Here is a 19345-nt window from a genome sequence, read left to right as displayed (position 1 = left end):
CCCACTATGCAGTCGTTTGATGTTTTGTCTTTTTTATTAAATGACAAAAAACTGTTTTATTAGCGTACATCGTTGTCTCTCGTAAATACATCATTAACTTGGCAGCACTTTCAGTTCAGCCGTTATAAAGTGTCAACTGAACACAGCTAAACAGCAGATAACTTTCTCGTTTTCAATCTCTGGAAGCCTACAAACATTCGGTAGTTTTGTTTTGATTGGCACTTCCTAGACAAAATGTTGTGCTTAGGATCCCTATATACAATCTTTGTTTTTGTTTTGATTTTTTACGTTTATCACGCAATTACGCTTTAGTATTTGTTTCTTACTTATCGGCGGCCGGTGTCCGAGGGTAGCTTTGCAATCTGATTCAACCTAAAGGGTTGTGTTGGAACGCGAATATCGCAATTTATTAATCATTTGGAGAACTTAATTTCTTCAAACAATTGCAATTATCAACGATTGCGTGTATGGCTATTACAGACTTCAAATAAAAAACAAATGTCTATTCATTGCAAATAAATAATTACATACACGGGAAAACACTTGAGTTTGCTGCTACTCCTACTCTGAAGTGGTGGGGTAATCTTATCATGGCATTAGACAACAACTATGGAGATAAATACAACAACTGGCACCCCGGCAACGATGAGTACTATTGTAACGCTGAGGCAACCAATAATTTCGAGTGTCTATCATTGGTCAAACAATTATTGGCATGTCGGCGTTTTCAAGATCGCTGGCCAGTTTGTTGGTCAAAGCCTACAGCTGAGCAGAACGATACATCCCATCGCATGGATATATACGAAAAACATTCGGAAGAAACGCTAATACGAATATGGCACATACAATGTACCATTGTTGTGACGTTAATGGCGATAGCATTGGCTCGTGTGGTGGTACGTCATACATTAGGGCGCCACCGAAAGGAGGAGGGAAATGATCGGAGTAAAGGAGGCACGGGGATGGTGTCATGGTGCAAAGTGTATATATTAGAATTTCTGGTGATCTCAATGCCTGCTGTTGTAAGTGTAAATGTATTCAATAGATATGTTGATCATATCTTGGCAATTGCTGTGATCGTGGTGTTGGCAGTTGTATGGCGCTCGAGGTGTACGCAACGAGCCAAGGAGAGAATATATGAATTTGGTCGACGACCCGCAATCTTTACCCTGCTGCGCTCCACCATAAGCCTGTTGACAGTTCTGTGTATTCTTGCCATTGATTTTGAAAGTTTTCCAAAGAAATTTCGCAAGACCAGACGTTATGGGGCCGGCCTCATGGATGTTGGTATTGGTCTGTTTGTATTTTCCATGGCCCTGGTATCGCCCCGCTCAAAACGTTTTGCCGATATACGAAAAATGTGCTTCACTGTCGCCTGCATGTTGGTATTGGGTTTGGCGCGAACCATTGTTATCACCAGCATTGATTACCATCAAGATGAACATGAATATGGCAAACATTTGAATGCCTTCTTTACATTGGGTCTAACAAAACTTTTTGCAACCTTACTCGGCTATGTGGCCGGAAAAGATAGACATCTGTTACCACTGGGTATTGGTAAGTTTGAAATGCTAGAGAATCTAATAAATATAAGTGTTTTATTTTAGTTTCCGATTACCACACCTGTTTTTTTTTTTCTTTGCAATAATTTGAAAAGATATTGATAACATAATCAATTGATTATGCGAGGTTTCCAATATCGTTTATATTCATTTTCGAAATTGTATTTGTATTTTGATAAGCTCCAGATAACATGACAAGCGTTTTGTTGAAATATTTTTTCGTTTGTTTTCTATAATAAATTATAATACGTCTGCTATTGGGGAATGTTGGACGGAAACGCCTACATAAAACGCAAACACAATTCTCCAGAACACTGTGCATAAAAGAGGAACAAGTGACGTACTTTGTACTTTTTTAGCAAAGGAGTATTGTTTCGTCATTAAAAATATAGATTAAAAGTCTTACATTAAAAAGCTTCAGTATTTTCTTAGATATTTTTTGTCGTCTATAATGCAAGAGTTTTTATCGTGTCACCCGTAAAAACATTTTGGAAATTTCAATTGACAAGTTTCAATATCACTTTATTTTCTTTTGATACAATAATTTATGACCATTTGCCTCTAGAAAAGTTAACTAGGTCTGATGGAAGTTAAAATTTTGATTGGTCACCTACTATCTAATGGCATGTTTGTGCTACAGAAAAATATGATATGTCATCTGTGCCATTGGAACCATATACAGGGAGATAGTCAAAGGAACAAGAAATACACTATTTCCATTTAATTTTATTTTCAATTGTTCAAGTTTTCATGTCCTAAAATTATATGAAAATAGGCTTGTTTGAGAACAACTAAAGTGGTATATGTTATTTCTTTTATTAAGAACTAAAAATACCAAATTTTCACTGAAAAGATTTGGCAAAAGTTATGAAAATTACGAATATCGGGAGGAACCATTTTATGAGTAATTTGCGCAAATTTGAACCTATATTTACAGGGGAAGTGGTAACCATTACGAACTTTAAATATTAAATTAAAAAAAAAAACAGCAAAATAGTATCAGTCGGTTTTGCCGACAGATGTATACCACCAGCCTTGAGTTATGATTATTTTATGAGGGAGATTCGGAAGCAGTTGGCCTATTCGTATCTGACCTAAGACAGATATAAGAACTACAACGTGCCAGATTTTGACTGTATCGACTACTTCCTATAAGCGCAAATTTTAGGAAAATGCGGAAATATGCGTGAGGTAACAGATATAGCGGACCGAAGTATTCCATTTTCATAATGCATCTAATACAGAAAAATTATGTGCAGTTGCAAAATTTGAAGGAAATCGTAGGTTTATGTTCAATTTTATGCGATATCATAAATTTGGATAAAAAACATATTCATATCAGATTTCTGGTTAGGAGAAATATTTAGATATAGCAAGTTGGAAAGAATCACCGACTTGTTTCACCAGTTATGACTGATATACATATGTATTGAACAATGTAACCCTTTGTGGGTGACTATCAGATTTCTGGTTAGGAGAAATATTTAGATGTAGCAAGTTGGAAAGAATCACCAACTTGTTTCACCAGTTATGACAGATATAAGTATTGAACAATGTAACCCTTTGTGGGTGAGGTACCACAAGTGGTTGGCAGATATATACCATCTTCACATCGGATCTTGCGTTTGAAGAGAGTTGAATGCATATTGCGCTATATTTTAACATTTTGTTTTTCAAAAATTTTGAACTCTATGTGGGTGAGGTACCAGTAGAAATGGCCCGATCTGTACCATCTTTATAACAGATCTTGTTTTGATGGAAATATTGAGATGTATCAAGCCTGAATGGAATCGGATGCTAATTTCGCGTTTTATGAGTTTCATGGTCACTCAAAATGTTGAACATTTGTGGGGGAGGTACCAGAATGAGTGGACCTATATATCCCATTTTCACACCCGACCCTGACTTAATAAAAATATAGTGATGTGTGCAATTTGAAGACAATCGGACACTTACATCACATTTTATACGAGCTATAATTATTCAAAGTTTTGACGCTTTGTGAGGGAGGTACTTGATGGAGTGGACCGATATTGTCCATTTTCGCATCTAACCTAGCACTGATGCAAATATTTGGATTCACAAAGTAAGAGCAAAATTGGATAATATTGTCTCGTTCTGTGTAGTAATTTATATTCTTTGAAAAAGTTGACATTTTATGTGGAAGGTACCAGAAGTAGAAGACTGTTATTGCCCATCTCCGAACTCGATCTTAATTTGACAATAATATTACGATATACCAAGTTTGGATCAAATCGGATACTCCCTTCGAGAGTTATCGTGCGCACCAGCCAGACAGAAGGACGAACGGACGGAAATCGTTAGATCGACTCCTAATATCCTGAGATGGATTTGGTCCAAAGAGACCTAGGGTCTAAAACCGTTAGTTATCGTTATATATCAAATGATATATACCCTCTCTAGCCATATGGCTGAGGTATAGAAAATAGGCGAAAATCATCAACATTCTGAATATTAGGAGTATTTTACGGAATCCTATATCTATACAGGGTGAGATGAAAAAACTGCAAACAACTCCAGACTGCTGTCATTTCTAAGCCGCTCGTCCGACAGCCGTTAAAATTTATTCCAGTGACAGCTCATTATATTTTTTAAAGGCGTACCAAAGCATTTTGGTGAGAATTTTCGAGAAAAAAAGTTATTCGTGATAGAATTCAAGCGTGATATTGTGATTTCTTTAGATTTGGCTTGAAAACCAAAAGTGGCTATCGTTAGACCACTCCAGCATTTAAATGTGAATAAATCTTTTATGTCTCGCACCACCGCTCGTTGCCGTGATACTGGAAGCGTAGCCCGACGTCAAGGAAGTGGACGGAAGAAAACAGCAACATCAGCAAAAATGCTTCGAAAAGTAAAGAAGCGACTTGATCGAAACCCGAGTCGCAGTGGCCAAAAAATGGCTCGTGAGCTGAACATATCGCAATATTCCATTCGGCAAATATTAAAAAATGAGCTTGGGGTAAAGCCATTGAGATTCCAAAAAGTGCAAGAACTTACACCGCAACAGAAAGAAAATAGACTCAAAAGAGATAAAGAGTTGCTTCGCTTGGCCGAAAGTGGTGAACTGCCGAATTTGGTTTTCTCCGATGAGGAAACATTCGTTGTCCAGCAGTTTGTAAACAAACAAAATGATCGTGTTTACTTGCCAAAGAGGTCTGCTGAAAATGTGCACCTTCGGTTGGCCACCAAAACACAAGCGCCGATCGCCGGCAATGGTGATGGTGTGGGCCGCCAAAACAGCCGATGGTCGCTCTCCGCTCGTATTAATCGACCGTGGCGTCAGAATAAATGCCGAATATTGTCGGGAAAATATTCTGGAGGGTGGATTAAAGCCTTGGACACGCAAACATTTTGGCCGTAGACCTTGGACATTCCAACAGGAGACAGCACCATCGCGCTCAGTACGCGCCACCCTAGAATGGTTACAAAATGAGGTTCTTCGCTTCATTTCCAGCGCACAATGGCCACCAAAATCTCCGGATACCAATCCGTTGGATTATCGTGTCTGGAGTATTTTGGAAAGCAAGGTTGGCACTAAAAAATACCAAAGTGTCGATCACCTCAAGTAAGTCAAACGGGGAATGGACCAAAATACTTTAGAGCAATATTTGGGCAGCGTGTGACGGTTTCATTGGCCGTTTGAAGGCCATAATTCGTGCCAAAGGTGACCAATTCGAACAAATCTAAACATATTGTAAAATTTGATGCTCTTTCCGTATTTTTTGCTTTCATTCAATAAAATTTAAAAAAAGCGTAAAAATTATGGCGTTTGAGTTTGTTGCAGTTTTTTTTATCTCACCGTGTATTTTCGATATTCTCCAGTTTGCCCCAAATTGTCAACCCAATTGTCGGTTTGATTATAAGTCAAGTTTTCACATTGTGGAGGCAATCAAAAATTCGACCAACAAAACTAAACGTTGTTTACACTTGCTTATTATTCTTTCGCATTGAATTTAATTGAATTTAATGATTTTAAATGCTTTGTGCAATATGCGGAGTACTTTGCGTAGACTTATGGTGGACCAAAAGGACCTTTTGTTGTTAACGTGCTTTTAGACGATTCATTTTTTTCATTTATATCCAAAAAATGCCTTGGTATTAGATAGAGTTGCGATATATATCGGTTTTATACCTTCTGAGTTGTGAGGAAATATATTCAGTATTTTTATATGGGAAACTCTATTTTCGACACTAAAAGTTTCAAAGAAATGTCTCATAAATTCACTCAACCCACAACACACCCTTTAGGCAAACAAAATGACATTTTTCTGACAAGTACAAACACATTTCAGAAAAAAAAATTATTACAAATAACAATTTCACCTTAATCCAATTTCAATTGGAAATGGTGTTTGTTTTAGCGATATCCCCGGTAATCTTATCAACAATTGCCATAAATCGATCCGTTGCGGAAGAAGGAGACACAACCAGCAAACGCAACACACTAGCAGTGAAGAATAGTTCAGTTTAACACCATCAGCTGTATCACATTCGACTGGTCAAATACGCGTCGCCGTGGTGATGTTATGAACGTTGCATTTGTGGCGCATATAAAAAATTTAATTATTCAAATGTCGAAATTCGAGATTTATTCGCAAAACACTTTAGAACGCTTGTGGCCCATTCAGTGTACCATATTGGTGGCCTTAATAGCCATAGCATTGGCTCGCGTTGCACGTCAGCGATGTTGTTGGTGTTGTTCGCGGTCGTGGTGTAGTGTGTATATTTTGGAATTTCTAGTGATCTCAATACCAACTGTTTTAAGTGTAAATCTTCTGCATAAATATGTGGCACACATATTGTTGGGAGCAATACTTGCGCTGGCCTTGACTATTTGGCGTACAAAATGTTTACAGAAAGCATCGCGCAGAGAATTTGAATTTGGCCAACGGCCGGCACTTTTCACTCTACTCCGAACAAATGTTTATCTGCTAACAGTGCTGTGTATATTGGCTGTGGATTTTACAAGTTTCCCTCTAGTCTTTCGCAAACATCGAACATATGGTGCGGGACTTATGGATGTTGGTATTGGTCTGTTTGTTTTTGCAATGGCCCTGGTTTCGTCGAGACCCAAACGTTTTACAGATTTACGTAAAATGCTAATAACTGTGACGTGCATGCTGATATTGGGTATGGGTCGAACAATTGTAATTGCCATGATTGGTTATGGCCAGGATGAACATGAATATGGCAAACATTTGAATGCTTTCTTCACGTTGGGTTTCACGAAGTTGTTTGGTACTTTGTTTGGATTTTTGGCAAGATCTCATAAGCACTTGCTGCCACTTGGATTGGGTGAGTGATCAAGGACTTGTATTAGTATCGGTTTTATCCGGACTAACAAACATTTTTTCTTAGAAGTTTTATCAATTTTCCCTATAAAAAATAGATCTGCTTAATGAAGATAATAAAATAACAGCCATTGTGGTGGATATTCTTTGAAAAATCAGTCGATATTTTTTATGGGAATCTATCTATCTTCATAAAAATTGTTAGATCTTCTTCTTCCATAAAGGTGTTGACCTCCAAAGAATTTTGTGGATTTTCTTGGATTTTATAGGAGATGAGTTGGTTTTATTGAAAAATATCAATTTAATTTTTGAGTTATGATTAATTAACCTACAGTCAGTTGGAAAGGAGAAAGGAGAGAATCAGTTAAAATCCTTCGAAAAAATTGATGATGTTATTAGTGAACAGTAGCTGACCTTTGAAGAATAGAGAAGTTTATCTTAAAAAAAAAAAAATACAGTCAATCTTTTTGGCATTCAGTGGACCATCTTCAATAAATCAGCTGATTTAAAGAGGCCTGGTTAGAATAAAAGTTGTTCTTATTCGAATATTTATATTTTACAACCTCAGCCACATGACTACAGAGATATACAGGGTGAGATAAACAAAAAACTGCAACAAAGTCAGACGCCATAATTTTTACATTTTTTTTAGTTTAATTGAATAAACGCAAAAAATGTTCGGAAATAGTATCAAATTTTAGAATAAGTTTAGATTTGTCCGAACTGGTCACCTTTGGCACGAATTATGGCCTTCAAATGGCTAATGAAACCGTCACACGCTGCCCGAATGTTGCTCTGCGGTATTTTGGTCCATTCCCGGCGAAGCGCTGGCTTGAGGTGATCGAAGTTTTTGTATTTTTTGGTGTCAACCTTGCTTTCCAAAATACTCCAGACACAACAGTCCAACGGATTGGTATCCGGAGATTTTGGTGGCCATTGGCGCTGGAAATGAAGCGAGGAACTTCATTTTGTAACCATTCTTAGGTGGTGCGTGCTGAGTCCTGTTGGAATGTCCGAGGTCTGCGGCCAAAATGTTTGCGTGCCCAAGGTTTTAATACACCCTCCAGAATATTTTCGCGATAATATTCGGCAATTATTCTTATACCACGGTCTATTAATACGAACGGAAAGCGACCATCGGCTGTTGTGGCGGCCAACACCATCACCATGGCCAGCGCTTCAGTTCTGGTGGCCAACCGAAGGTGCACATTTTCAGCTGACCTCTTTGGCAAGTAAACACGATCATTTTGTTTGTTTACAAACTGTTGGACAACGAATGTTTTCTCATCGGAGAAAACCAAATTCGGCAGTTCAGCACTTTCGGCTAAGCGAAGCACCTTTTTAGCTCTTTTGAGTCTATTTTCGTCCTGTTGCGGTGTAAGTTCGTTCACTTTTTGGAATTTCAATGGCTTTACCCCCAGCTCATTTTTCAATATTTGCCGAATGGAATATTGCGATATGTTCAGCTCACGAGCCATTTTTTCTGCCACTGTGACGCGGGTTTCGATCAAGTAGCTTTTTTAATTTTCGAACCATTTCTGCTGATGTTGCTGTTTTCTTCCGTCCACTTCCTTGACTTCGGGCTACGCTACCAGTATCACGGCAACGAGAGATGATATGAGACACAAAAGATTTATTCCCATTTAAATGATGGACTGCTCCAACGGTAGCCAATTGTGGTTTCCCAGCCAAATATAAAGAAATCACACTATCATGCTTGAATTCCATCACGAATAACTATTTTTCTGGAAGATTCTCACCAAAATGCCTTTGTACGCTTGTAAACAATATAATGAGCTGTCACTGAAATAAATTTTAACAGCTGTCGGACGAGTGGCAGCAGTCTGAAGTTGGTTGCAGTTTTCTCATCTCACCCTGTATATTATATAATTTTTTGTAATTATATAATTTTTTATATTCTCCTTGATCGTCGATAATTTTATACAGTTATTTTGAAAATGTATGATTTTTCGTTCAGAATTTATTTATAGAAAATCTCCCAATTGTAATATACTTCCTTTGCAAAATTATATATTTTAATTCTCCACATGTTTTCCTTCTCTTTCCAGTTATATTGATAATACACGAAGTCACGCTGCAGTGTGGCATAGCCTCATTTGTATTGGATCCCTTCGATCGAACCGATCTGCTAACTGCCAATCGTGAGGGTATCTGTTCATTGCCTGGTTTTATTGCCCTCTATTTGCTATCGCAGTACATTGGACAATGGATCAAATCGAAAGATGTCTTGAGCTTTGAAGAAATTAAACAAAAATTAATTCATCTCTCATGTTGCGGTGCAGTTCTATGGCTTGTTGTGATAAGCAGCGTTATGGTGATTGGCATTGCTCGGGTCACCTGTAATTTTGGCTACGTGACATGGATGCTGGCCATTGCTGTGACCATGTGTGCCTTATATTTATTTGTATTCGATATAGTATTAGATACCTTATTACCGGTTAATAAGGAGGATCACATTTTGGAGCTAACAAATCCTTCGGAAAAGGGTTTACTTGGAAATGCAGCGAGTGCTGCAACCATTTCAAAAATTCCCACCCTAGTAGAAGCCATAAATTATAATGGCTTGGTGTATTTCTTGTTGGGCAATGTTTTGACGGGTGCTGTGAATATCTTTCTCAATACCGACGAAAGAAGTAACACAGAAAGTGTGGTCATCCTTATGGGTTATATGTTTCTGACCAGTCTTGTTGTTAGTTTAATGTATCGTTTTAAAATAAGAATAGCATAGGTAGAGTAATTATTATAAATAGCAACAAAAAACAACAACAACTATTGTACCTATTGTGATTCATAACAGACTATGTGTTTATGTAGTGTAAGTTCCCATGTACTACGCTATGCCCATGTTTTTTGGATATTTATTTATGTTTGCTTAGTGATAAGATTACATGACCAAAATTTGGTGGTCTATGATGTTGTGGTATTTTTTTTATAAATAAAATGTCAATGATTTTGTAGTGGAATTTGTTGTAAATTTTCGTAGTGCGTCAATAATTACCCTATAGAACACAAAAAAATAATTAAGGGGAAAATCCAGCAGATTTTGAAAGTAAAGCTAAAATTGGAAGACAAATGTTTCGGCGTTTTGAAAGTTTACAGAGCAAAGTAACCCACATTTTTATACCCTACAACACTATTTGTTGGGGGTACTATAAGTTTGATTAGGCCAACAATTATGTAAAACCTCGAAATATTGGTTTCCCACATAGGAAAGTATATATGGACCTTCCTTTCTCGCCTAGCTGAGTCGATCTCGCTATGTATGTACGTCATCTTCATGAAATTTAGAATGTAGGTGGGGATATAGCCAGAATAGAAAAATATTGCTTTTGGAGATGTTTACATAATATTTAGGGGTTGAAATGGACCAAAAACTGAAAATTTTCCTGATTTTGCAGTTGCTCTACAGATCGCAATTATAGACCAATCGACGCGGAAGTTAGCATGGGACTAGAGCTTAGGGCTGGGCAGAAGTTTTCCAATTTGGATGGTCATCGGATTATATTTAGTGGTTGAAATAGACCATAAAATTTGTGTTAACGAAAAGTCACATTTTCCATTAATCCCGGCGAAACGTAGATACCGATAGTAAATAAATAGATATATATATATATATATATATATATATATATATATATATATATATATATATATATATATATATATGTATATATATCTATGTATATATATATATATATATATATATATATATATATATATATATATATATATATATATATATATATATATATATATATATATATATTTATATATATATATATATATATTTATATTCATATTTATATATATATATATATATATTTATATATATATATATATAGAAATATATACAATGTGTATATACAAAGGAAGGAATGTTACCTAGGATGCTTATATCTCAAGAATGGCTGAGCCGATTTTGACGAATTTTGTTAATTTACAATGCCCCCTTGTCATAAAACGATAAAATCTAAAAAAATCGCATAAAAAGTCCCAATAATGCGTTAATACAGATTCTGTAGTATTTTGTTCTATTTTTTCAATTTTTTTCAATTATCGTCCGATGCTCACGAAAATTTTCACAAGGATAGGTTTAGGCTCAGAAGGGCTAGACCTATTGTTTTTAAAGATGTCCGCAATATATTTAGTGGTTGAAATGGACCAACAACTAAACATGTTCCTGATTTTGCAGCCGTTATAAAGGACACAAATAGAAACCAAAGGACACGAAATCTCGCATGAAGTTAGATATTAGGACAGCGGGTAGATGGACCACTACTTTTGTGTGAAAAAATACCAAACATTACTTACAGATGATATCCAAAATAGACAAATGCTGATTTCGTTGACGAATATAGCCAAATATCGTAGACAAGCAAATCATATAGATGAGTCTAAATTTAGAGATATAGAGTACCCTCTTGCTTTTGGAGATGATCGAAAAATTTTTAGAGGTTCAAATTATCCAAATTATGAAAAATATTCCTGATCACACAATTGAAACCAATCGAAATGGAATTTGGTATGAGAAGAGAGTCAGAGACAGGGAATAGTTCTAGCATTTTGGATGACCAGTGGATTATATTTAGCTATAAAATGGTCCACAACAACTTAAGAGCACGACGGAGTGCGTAAATATTGGGCAAATGTCCCTGGTCAAAATGCTACAGGTAAAATCTGGGCAGTGTTCCGTGACATCATTTCAAAAGCGAAATCTTCCAAAATGGATTTGGACATAAGGGAGCTTCTAAAATATTGTAGTGTTGTAGGGTATCACATGGTTGTTTGTTAAAATATAGAGGCAAATAGAGGTTTCTATTATTTGGTGACTTATAGCAAAATGTGATGAAGAATATTTTTTTCTTTGACGTAATGCTTTTAAAATGATGCTTTGTTGGAGATTTTAGCAGAAACTCGCACAAAGTACGTCTTCAATCCTAAAATGTGTTTTTAATATATATGTATACATTTCTGATTAGGTACCCTTTAGACATTTGGCATCTCCTGGGATCTATGGTAAAATTGTAAGACAAAAAATTTTGTAGAATATATAACGTATTCGCATGAACCCCATATAACAATATCCCCCTATATTCGGTATTTTGATAATTTTTGCGGCATTATTTACCGGAATTGTTTCAAATTTCGTATATGGAGTTCGAAATCGGTACTACAGCCTATCACTGAAAATTACCCATGCAGGATCATGTCTACGTATGGCCCCCATATAACGATACCTCCCTACATTCGGTATTTTAATGATTTTAGCGGCATTATTCACCGGAATTGTTTCAAATTTCGAAATTTAAAGATCGTAATGGGTTCTGCAGCCTATGACTGAAAATTGCCTATGCAGGTTCAAGTCACCGTATGGCCCCCCATATTACGGTACTTGCCGATATTCGGTATTTTGATGATTTTAGCGGCATTATTCACCGGAATTGTTTCAAATTTCGTATTTAAAGATTGTAGCCTATAACTGAAAATTGTCTGTGTCTACGTATAGCCTCAATGGGGTTTCATTTGAGAGGTATTTTTCTACGGATATTTTTTTTAAATTTTCATGTTCCTTCAAAATGGTGGAGGGTATTTAAAGTTTGGCCCGGCCGAAGTTAGATGCTATTTTACTTGTTTTAGTCCTACTTTTATAATCTGCAGGATTTCCTCCGTAATTATTGGAAAAAAAAATTGAATTTTGTCCCACAAAAACACATATCCTGATCAAAATTTTTTAACAGTGATGTTAGAATAATTTAGCAGCACAAACAAAGGGAATTTAATTGACATACAATTTATCTCAAATATCATTGATATCCATATCTCAGCTACATTAGGAAGATTAACAGGAATCGGAGTTCATGATATGTTTCGATTGTTACGTTTTTTTTAAAGGGCATGAACAACCCCCAACCTTGTTGGGAATAAAAAAAAAACTGAATTTATTTTTTACTCCCCTAGCCTTTTAAATCACCGCAAAAAGTAACTTTTCATTTCACATGTCGTCATGCTCCATTGTGTCAATATGTCATCAAAAGACCGAAACGGGAATCATTTATTTTTCCTGCAATTATTTCGTTTTTTTGGAACTGGGATGAAGTTGTTGTTGAAACTTTTAAAGTAATAAATTCGAAAGCGGACAAATTAAGCAATAAAATATTGATTTAATGGATGAAAAGTGATTGTTTTAAAAAGAGGAGATTCAGGAACGTCCAAAGGGTCCTTGACGACCTTTGGAAGGCGTTTCAAAGTAGAAAAACTTAATATCTATATTTTATAGATATCTACATTCTTAGAAGTCTTTCCTTTGCCTATGGCAGAGGAGATCTTTACAAGGGTCTTTTATTTATAGAAGACTTAAGGAAAGTCTTCTATCAATAGAAGACTTAAAGAAGGTCTCGCATCTACAGACAACCTTAAATATAGGGTGAGATAAAAGAGCTGCAACAAAGTCAAACGCCATAATTTTTATATACATATTTTTTTAAATTTTATTGAATGAATGAAATAATGTCGATATAGCATCAAATTTTAGAGTAAGTTTTAATTTGTTCGAATTGGTCGCCATTGGCACGAATTTTGGCCTTCAAACGGCCAATGAAACTGTCACACACTGCCCGAATGTTGCTCTGCGGCATTTATTCTGATGCCACGGTCGATTAATACGAGCGGAGAGCGACCATCGGCTGTTATGGCGGCCCACACCATCACTATGGCCGGCGCTTGGGTTCTGGTGGCTAACCGAAGGTACACATTTTCAGCTGACCTCTTTAGCAAATAAACAAACTGCTGGACAACGAATGTATTCTCATCGGACAAAGCCAAATTCGACAGTTCACCACTTTCGGCCAAGCGAAGCAACTCTTCAGCTCTTTTGAGTCTATTTTCTTTCTGCGGCGGTGTGAGTTCTCGTATTTTTTGGAATTTCAATGGCTCTACCTTGAGCTCATTTTTCAATATTTGCCGAATGGAATATTGCGATATGTTCAGCTCACGAGCCATTTTAAGGCCACTGCGACGCGTGTTCCGATGAAGTCGCTTCTTTACTTTTCGTACAATTTCTGCTGATGTTGCTGTTTTCTTCCGTCCACTTCCTTGACGGCGGACTACACTACAAGTATCACCGTAACGAGCGATGGTACGAGACACAAAATATTTAAATGATAGCCACATGTGGTTTCCCAGCCAAACATAAAGAAATCACACTATCACGCTTGAATTCCATCACGAATAACTTTTTTTCTGGAAAATTCTCACCAAAATGCTTTTGTACGCTTGTAAGCAATATAATGAGCTATCACTGGAATAATTTTAACAGCTGTCGGACGAGTGGCTTAAAAATGACAGCAGTCTGAACTTGGTTGCAGTTTTTTCATCTCACCCTGTAAAAAGGACCCTTTGAAGATTTTCTGTCGATAGCAGAGTATTTACCAAACAACGAACTTGAACTTTAATGTCCTTGGAAAAAATAGCACTATAGCAACCCCACCACCCCCTCCATTGACCCCCGTTATCATCGGATATTTAATAGATTATCGGCATTAAACTTCTGCTTCTGTTTTGTTTCTCTCGTTGCCATTATTTTATTGTGATTCTGTTTTCATGTGAGATTTACAGCCAATAGATAAAAATTCTATTAAGAAAATGAAGACAACAATGCACAGACAAAATGGGAGAAAATCCCAAAAAAGAAGAAAACTAGCCTCCATAGCCTTTGGCTGTGCCATTGTTTGAAAATGTCCACCAAGGCAAACAAACGAATGAAGAAGCAAAAGGTTAAGATGCTTAACACCGGAAATCATCAGGAAAAAATGAGGAGATTTCATTTATCTCATCTTTTGAAGAAACACAAACAAACAAGAGATCAAGGGAGGGGAGGGGAGGGTGAGATGAGGAAATAATATTAAGGGAGGTTTATGTCACCACTCAGGGTGGGGAGGTTAAAAGGTGTGAAAACTAACGAGTAATTGCCTTTAAATGCACTGCGGAAAAAAGTGGAAAATTCTCCCCCAAAAAAGTGGACATTAAGAAGAAGAGATAAAGAGAAGTTAATCACTCTTTTTTCCGCATTGGGACTTTTTTCTTCTTCTGTAATTACAGCTAAAATCTATTGACAGATGACAAACAATCGGAGATTTTATTAGACAAAGGGGGAAATTAAGGAAATATGTTTGAAGGTTGATAACAAGAAAAAATAATGAAATAAAAAGGATTAAAATCAAGGAAGACTGGGACTACTTTATAAGTTCGATGGGAGGTTTTCGATAAGACGTCAAAGTTATTTTCGTCCACCCATTTACCCGTGGACCTATATATACAATGTTCCGCCATTGTAGCTAGAACCCAGTATGACCTACAAATACAAATTTTTGGACAAATCCGTGAAAAAATGTGGAAAAAATTATAAAAATAACGAATATCCGGAGGTGCCATTATATGGGGGCTATACAAAACGTGGATCTCAATATACAATGTTTCGTCACTGGAGCTTGAACACATTATGACCTACAAATAACAATTTTTAGAAAATATCGAATATCCGGAGGTACCGTTATATGGCGATATATACAAATTGTTCTGCCGAATTTTGAAGCCGGAAATAATGTGGGCTGTATCGCGATTTCAACCGACAGATGGATATCGTTCAATCGACTTAGAATTTAATGATATCGGACGCCCAATATATATATTGGGCAACTGCGAATTAAATAAGCAGCCGCGAACAGCTCAGCTTTTTCCATGGTGGGAGTCTTGAACCAAATATCCTAAGTCTCGACGAGGGAGTAACAGGCTTAACTGCAAGTCAATACCATGGTATGGAGGCTATGCCATGGCGGACAGCTTCTCCTCCGCCGTCCAAACAAAAAATTTGGAGAACACTAAAGAAATACAAACAAGCACAACCATTAACAACCAAAATCGGAAGAATCAACAACAGCAAGACAAAGGACATGATTTTGAACAGGAACATGTATTTGCTGGTTCGAAGGTTTGTTGCTTTGAGTCAATCCAGTACATAGAACCGGCCGCCGTGGGATTGTAGGAACAATATTCTCAAGTCTCTGGCCTGCAGCACTTGGGGAACAGATAAGGAAACCTTGTTGACCTCTTACAACGCGATAAACTATGGTAAACAATATGGCTCTGGTGTGGTCCGCCAACGTTAGTGCTACGCAGTGGAAACATATTCAGTCCTGCCAGAATGCCGCCCTTAGAACCGCAACAGAGTGCCTCCTCATGACACCTGTCGACCACCTACATGAGGAGGCGAAGGTCTTACGGTGCGACAGCAAAATAAAATGCTGTCAATGCGATACCTGCTTGGGTGTTACAGTCAGAGCCATCAGAATCTCCATCTGGTGGATAGGCAACCTCCGCCCAGACATGTAAGGAAAGACATCCATGAGCCTATATATCAACAGGCCTATCAAGCGAGACTTAATAATATTCACTCTAACGCGGTCTCAGAAGTCATGGAAGGATATAGAGTGTATACTGCACTAGAAGGCCATCCCCCTCCCATCGTAGCTGAAGAGCGATAAGTCCGAGTAGTTTTGGCTCAGTTAAGATCCGGATGGTGCAGCCGCTTCAATTCCTATTAGGCCCGGATTGACAACGATGTGCTGCACCTATTTCGCTGCTCAGCGAAACGTATTCACCTAACTCCAGTTTCGTTGTGGATCCAACCCGTACAGGTTGCTTTCTTTTTGAGACTGAATCTAGAAGCAGAACCCGATTGAGAGACGAACACAGCAGTATGAGCTGCTACAACAAAATGATTTTGAATTCGGGCGGGGCGAACCGTTGTTTTATGACAGCAAAGTGAATAGTTGTCCACCCTCTTGAAAAAAAGAGGTGTTCCCTCTGGTTTTGGGAACGACATACCTCTATCTGATGAGGAACTTGACGTCAGAGTCATCTCCTGGAGATGAGGATGACCCAGAAAACCGCAGGGTGAGGTTACACTTCATTGAAATCCAGGAAACCGCATATTTATATTAATAAGGTGCCTGGCCTAGGGAGAGAGCGGGTCGTCTGATATGGTAAGCACATGTATCTTCGCTAAGAAGAACTTAAACCTAATCTTCCTAGGTAATTTCAGCGGAGAAGATATCACTGCGGCGATATCAAGTAGGTGATGCTAGCCAGTCTGGTGGTCCAAACTTTTAGTCAACCAAGGAGGGATAGCAGACAATTGCATAATAGGGCCAGCAAGACCATACAACGTACGGACGGGAGAGCCTATAAGGCCGTCTTTAACAAGTTCAATAGTGAGATCAAAAACGCCAAGCGTAAGTCATGTGTCTGCTTCGCTGAGTCAATAGAGAACGTCAACGATGCTGCCAGATTCCGTAAAGTCCTTTCAAAGGATCCTAAATCCTTAGGAATTATAAGTGGAGAGGTCAATGCTAGTGACTACATATCAAAAACGGTTGGACTTCGAACCACTCGACATCCACATACTTGGCAGGAAATTCTGGACAATCCACCTTTATGCGGAATAGCTCTCTATAATGATAGTTCTAAAATGGAATATGGGACAGGAGCTGGGATCTTCTGTGATATATTTTATAAAATCCTACAATTTTGGCAACGACTGTAGTCTATTCCAGGCGAAAATTTTTGCGATCAAAAAAGGCATAGACCTATAGGCAAACAGGAACGGTAAGATAACAGTTCCGTGATTATATACGACGATAGTCAAGCGACATTGAAGACTTAGGGTGCAAATACATAAAAAGCTTGAAGTCATGGCTAGGCATAATAATGCCAAATTATAATGGAAAACGACGGCAGGATTTTAGTGCGGCTCTGTAATTCCTTTGTGAAATGTCACGAAATAGGCCGTGCCATGACTTCAAGCTTCTTATGTACTTAGCCCTTTAGAATTCTTTCGCCATTAAATCCTGTTGTAAAAAACTTTTTTCAAAATTATTCATTAGACACCTCATTGTAAAAATTTATGTTTACAAATCCATTGTATACACACAAATCAGAGGTGGGAACCTATTTTCTATGCAGTAAAAATTCACAAGGTAAATTACAGAAAATGCAGAGATGGATAATACTTTTTGAATTGACTTTACCTTCTTAATTTTACCATGATTAAATCTATGGCAGTTTTGGAGTGCAGAAAAGCCTTGGAAAGAAGGTCTTACTGTCAAAGGCCGCATTTCATTGTTTGTACTCCCATCTCTGACGCAGAAAATGTAAAATAAAAGGAAACAATAATAAATGTATTATTTTGGTTTTAATATTTGCAAAAAATATAAAATTTTACAATAGTCCTCCGAATGGATGGAGTTTGCAATAATAATTATAACATCAATCGCAAATCAAAATTATCTGTGCCAAAATGCCGTGTAAATCGAGCAAAGCCTTTGACAAGACTTCGAAAAATACCAGCCCTAAATACATTTGGACCATTTCCCGATGAAACCATTACAATAACCATGGATCGCATTTTATATTTCTTGGGTGGTCGTAAAATGCAAAAGTTCTTTCATACCGAATCGACGAGTGACAGCAGTGGGAGGAGTCAGTGTTCCATGAGAAGTGTGTGCTATAAAGCCTTCCCGAAATTTTACACGAAAAGCCATCAAACATCTGTGGAATCATTCTATTCATCCAGCAATGTTTGGGAGTCTGGCGATCAAAATAATTTTCCGAAAATTAATATTTGTCCCATTGATCGCGGAAAATCAACACCCAGAATAATTTTGCAAGAATCACCTCGAGACGATGACAGCTGTCTCCGGAAATCGATGCAAAGTTTAAAGCGTTCATTTTCTCTGTGTTCCTTGGCATGCCGTAAGATAAAAGAAAAGATGTTGATGGGTAGAGAACCATCTTCGCCACCAAAATGGTTGTGGACCAAGTTGCAGGATTATGGTGATGGCTGTCATGTATATGAAGTCTTTACCAATTCTTCGACTAGTAGCCATCCCACACAATTTGAAACGGAGAAGGCTCCTCGCATAATTTTTGTAATTTTACCCACGGGCGTAATTATGCCATTTGAGACATTGATTCGTCATTGAGGTGTTAAAAAAAAAAACAATGAATTGGAATACGCAGTTGTTTTTGTATTTTTGGAAATATTTTTGAATCTACCTATAGAAGACTTATAAAAGTTATTAAATTTGTAAAAATTTGGAATCTCAGTATACTTATATATTTAGTGGAAACCATTTAATAAGCAATCATAGGCAATCAGCGGCCCAGTGAAAGTGTTTAAAAGAAACGATTAAGTATCAAACGTATTTTGAATGGAGAGGCGAATGAGTGGTGCCTAAATTATTAAAATGTATTTATTTTTGTTCCCTAACCTCAAAAAGTGATTACTTTGCCATTTGTGTACTTCATACATACAAATCTCTAGAATGACGAGGAGAATGAGTGGCGCCCAAATGACCAGTTATACAAACTTTTGCCTCCAACCCCCAATACTAA

General features: G+C 37.3%; 2 protein-coding genes across 3 annotated transcripts; both read left to right on the top strand.

The window, feature by feature from the left end:
- The first annotated feature begins 245 nt into the window (after positions 1–245).
- Positions 246–9852, top strand: LOC131803028 (uncharacterized). 2 transcript variants are annotated; one of them, XM_059123929.1, is made up of 2 exons: positions 246–1557; positions 8944–9852. In XM_059123929.1, the coding sequence occupies exons 1-2, from the start codon at positions 591–593 to the stop codon at positions 9621–9623; spliced, it is 1647 nt and encodes a 548-aa protein (XP_058979912.1). In that variant the 5' UTR covers positions 246–590; the 3' UTR covers positions 9624–9852. The 2 variants fall into 2 exon arrangements, with proteins under 2 accessions (XP_058979912.1, XP_058979913.1); XM_059123930.1 differs by lacking the exon at positions 246–1557 and adding an exon at positions 5860–6878.
- Positions 9853–17839: 7987 nt separating this feature from the next.
- Positions 17840–19061, top strand: LOC101889194 (uncharacterized). Its single transcript, XM_005186893.3, has 2 exons — positions 17840–17928; positions 18014–19061. Exon 2 carries the CDS (start codon positions 18187–18189, stop codon positions 18931–18933), a length of 747 nt encoding a protein of 248 aa, XP_005186950.1. The 5' UTR covers positions 17840–17928; positions 18014–18186; the 3' UTR covers positions 18934–19061.
- Positions 19062–19345: the final 284 nt, after the last annotated feature.

This window comes from Musca domestica, unplaced genomic scaffold, assembly GCF_030504385.1.
Source record: "Musca domestica strain aabys unplaced genomic scaffold, Musca_domestica.polishedcontigs.V.1.1 26, whole genome shotgun sequence".
Classification (NCBI taxonomy): Eukaryota; Metazoa; Arthropoda; class Insecta; order Diptera; family Muscidae; genus Musca; species Musca domestica.
The sequence above is the reverse complement of the archived record's forward strand: the minus strand, read 5'-3'. Positions and strand labels throughout refer to the sequence as shown.

Bases quoted from the DNA above. Each gene is read 5' to 3' on its own strand.
- LOC101889194 (XM_005186893.3), top strand. From the start codon at position 18,187: ATGGATGGAGTTTGCAATAATAATTATAACATCAATCGCAAATCAAAA.
- LOC131803028 (XM_059123929.1), top strand. From the start codon at position 591: ATGGCATTAGACAACAACTATGGAGATAAATACAACAACTGGCACCCC. The intron at 1,558-8,943 runs GTAAGTTTGAAA...TTCTCTTTCCAG, and splicing joins TCTGTTACCACTGGGTATTG to TTATATTGATAATACACGAA.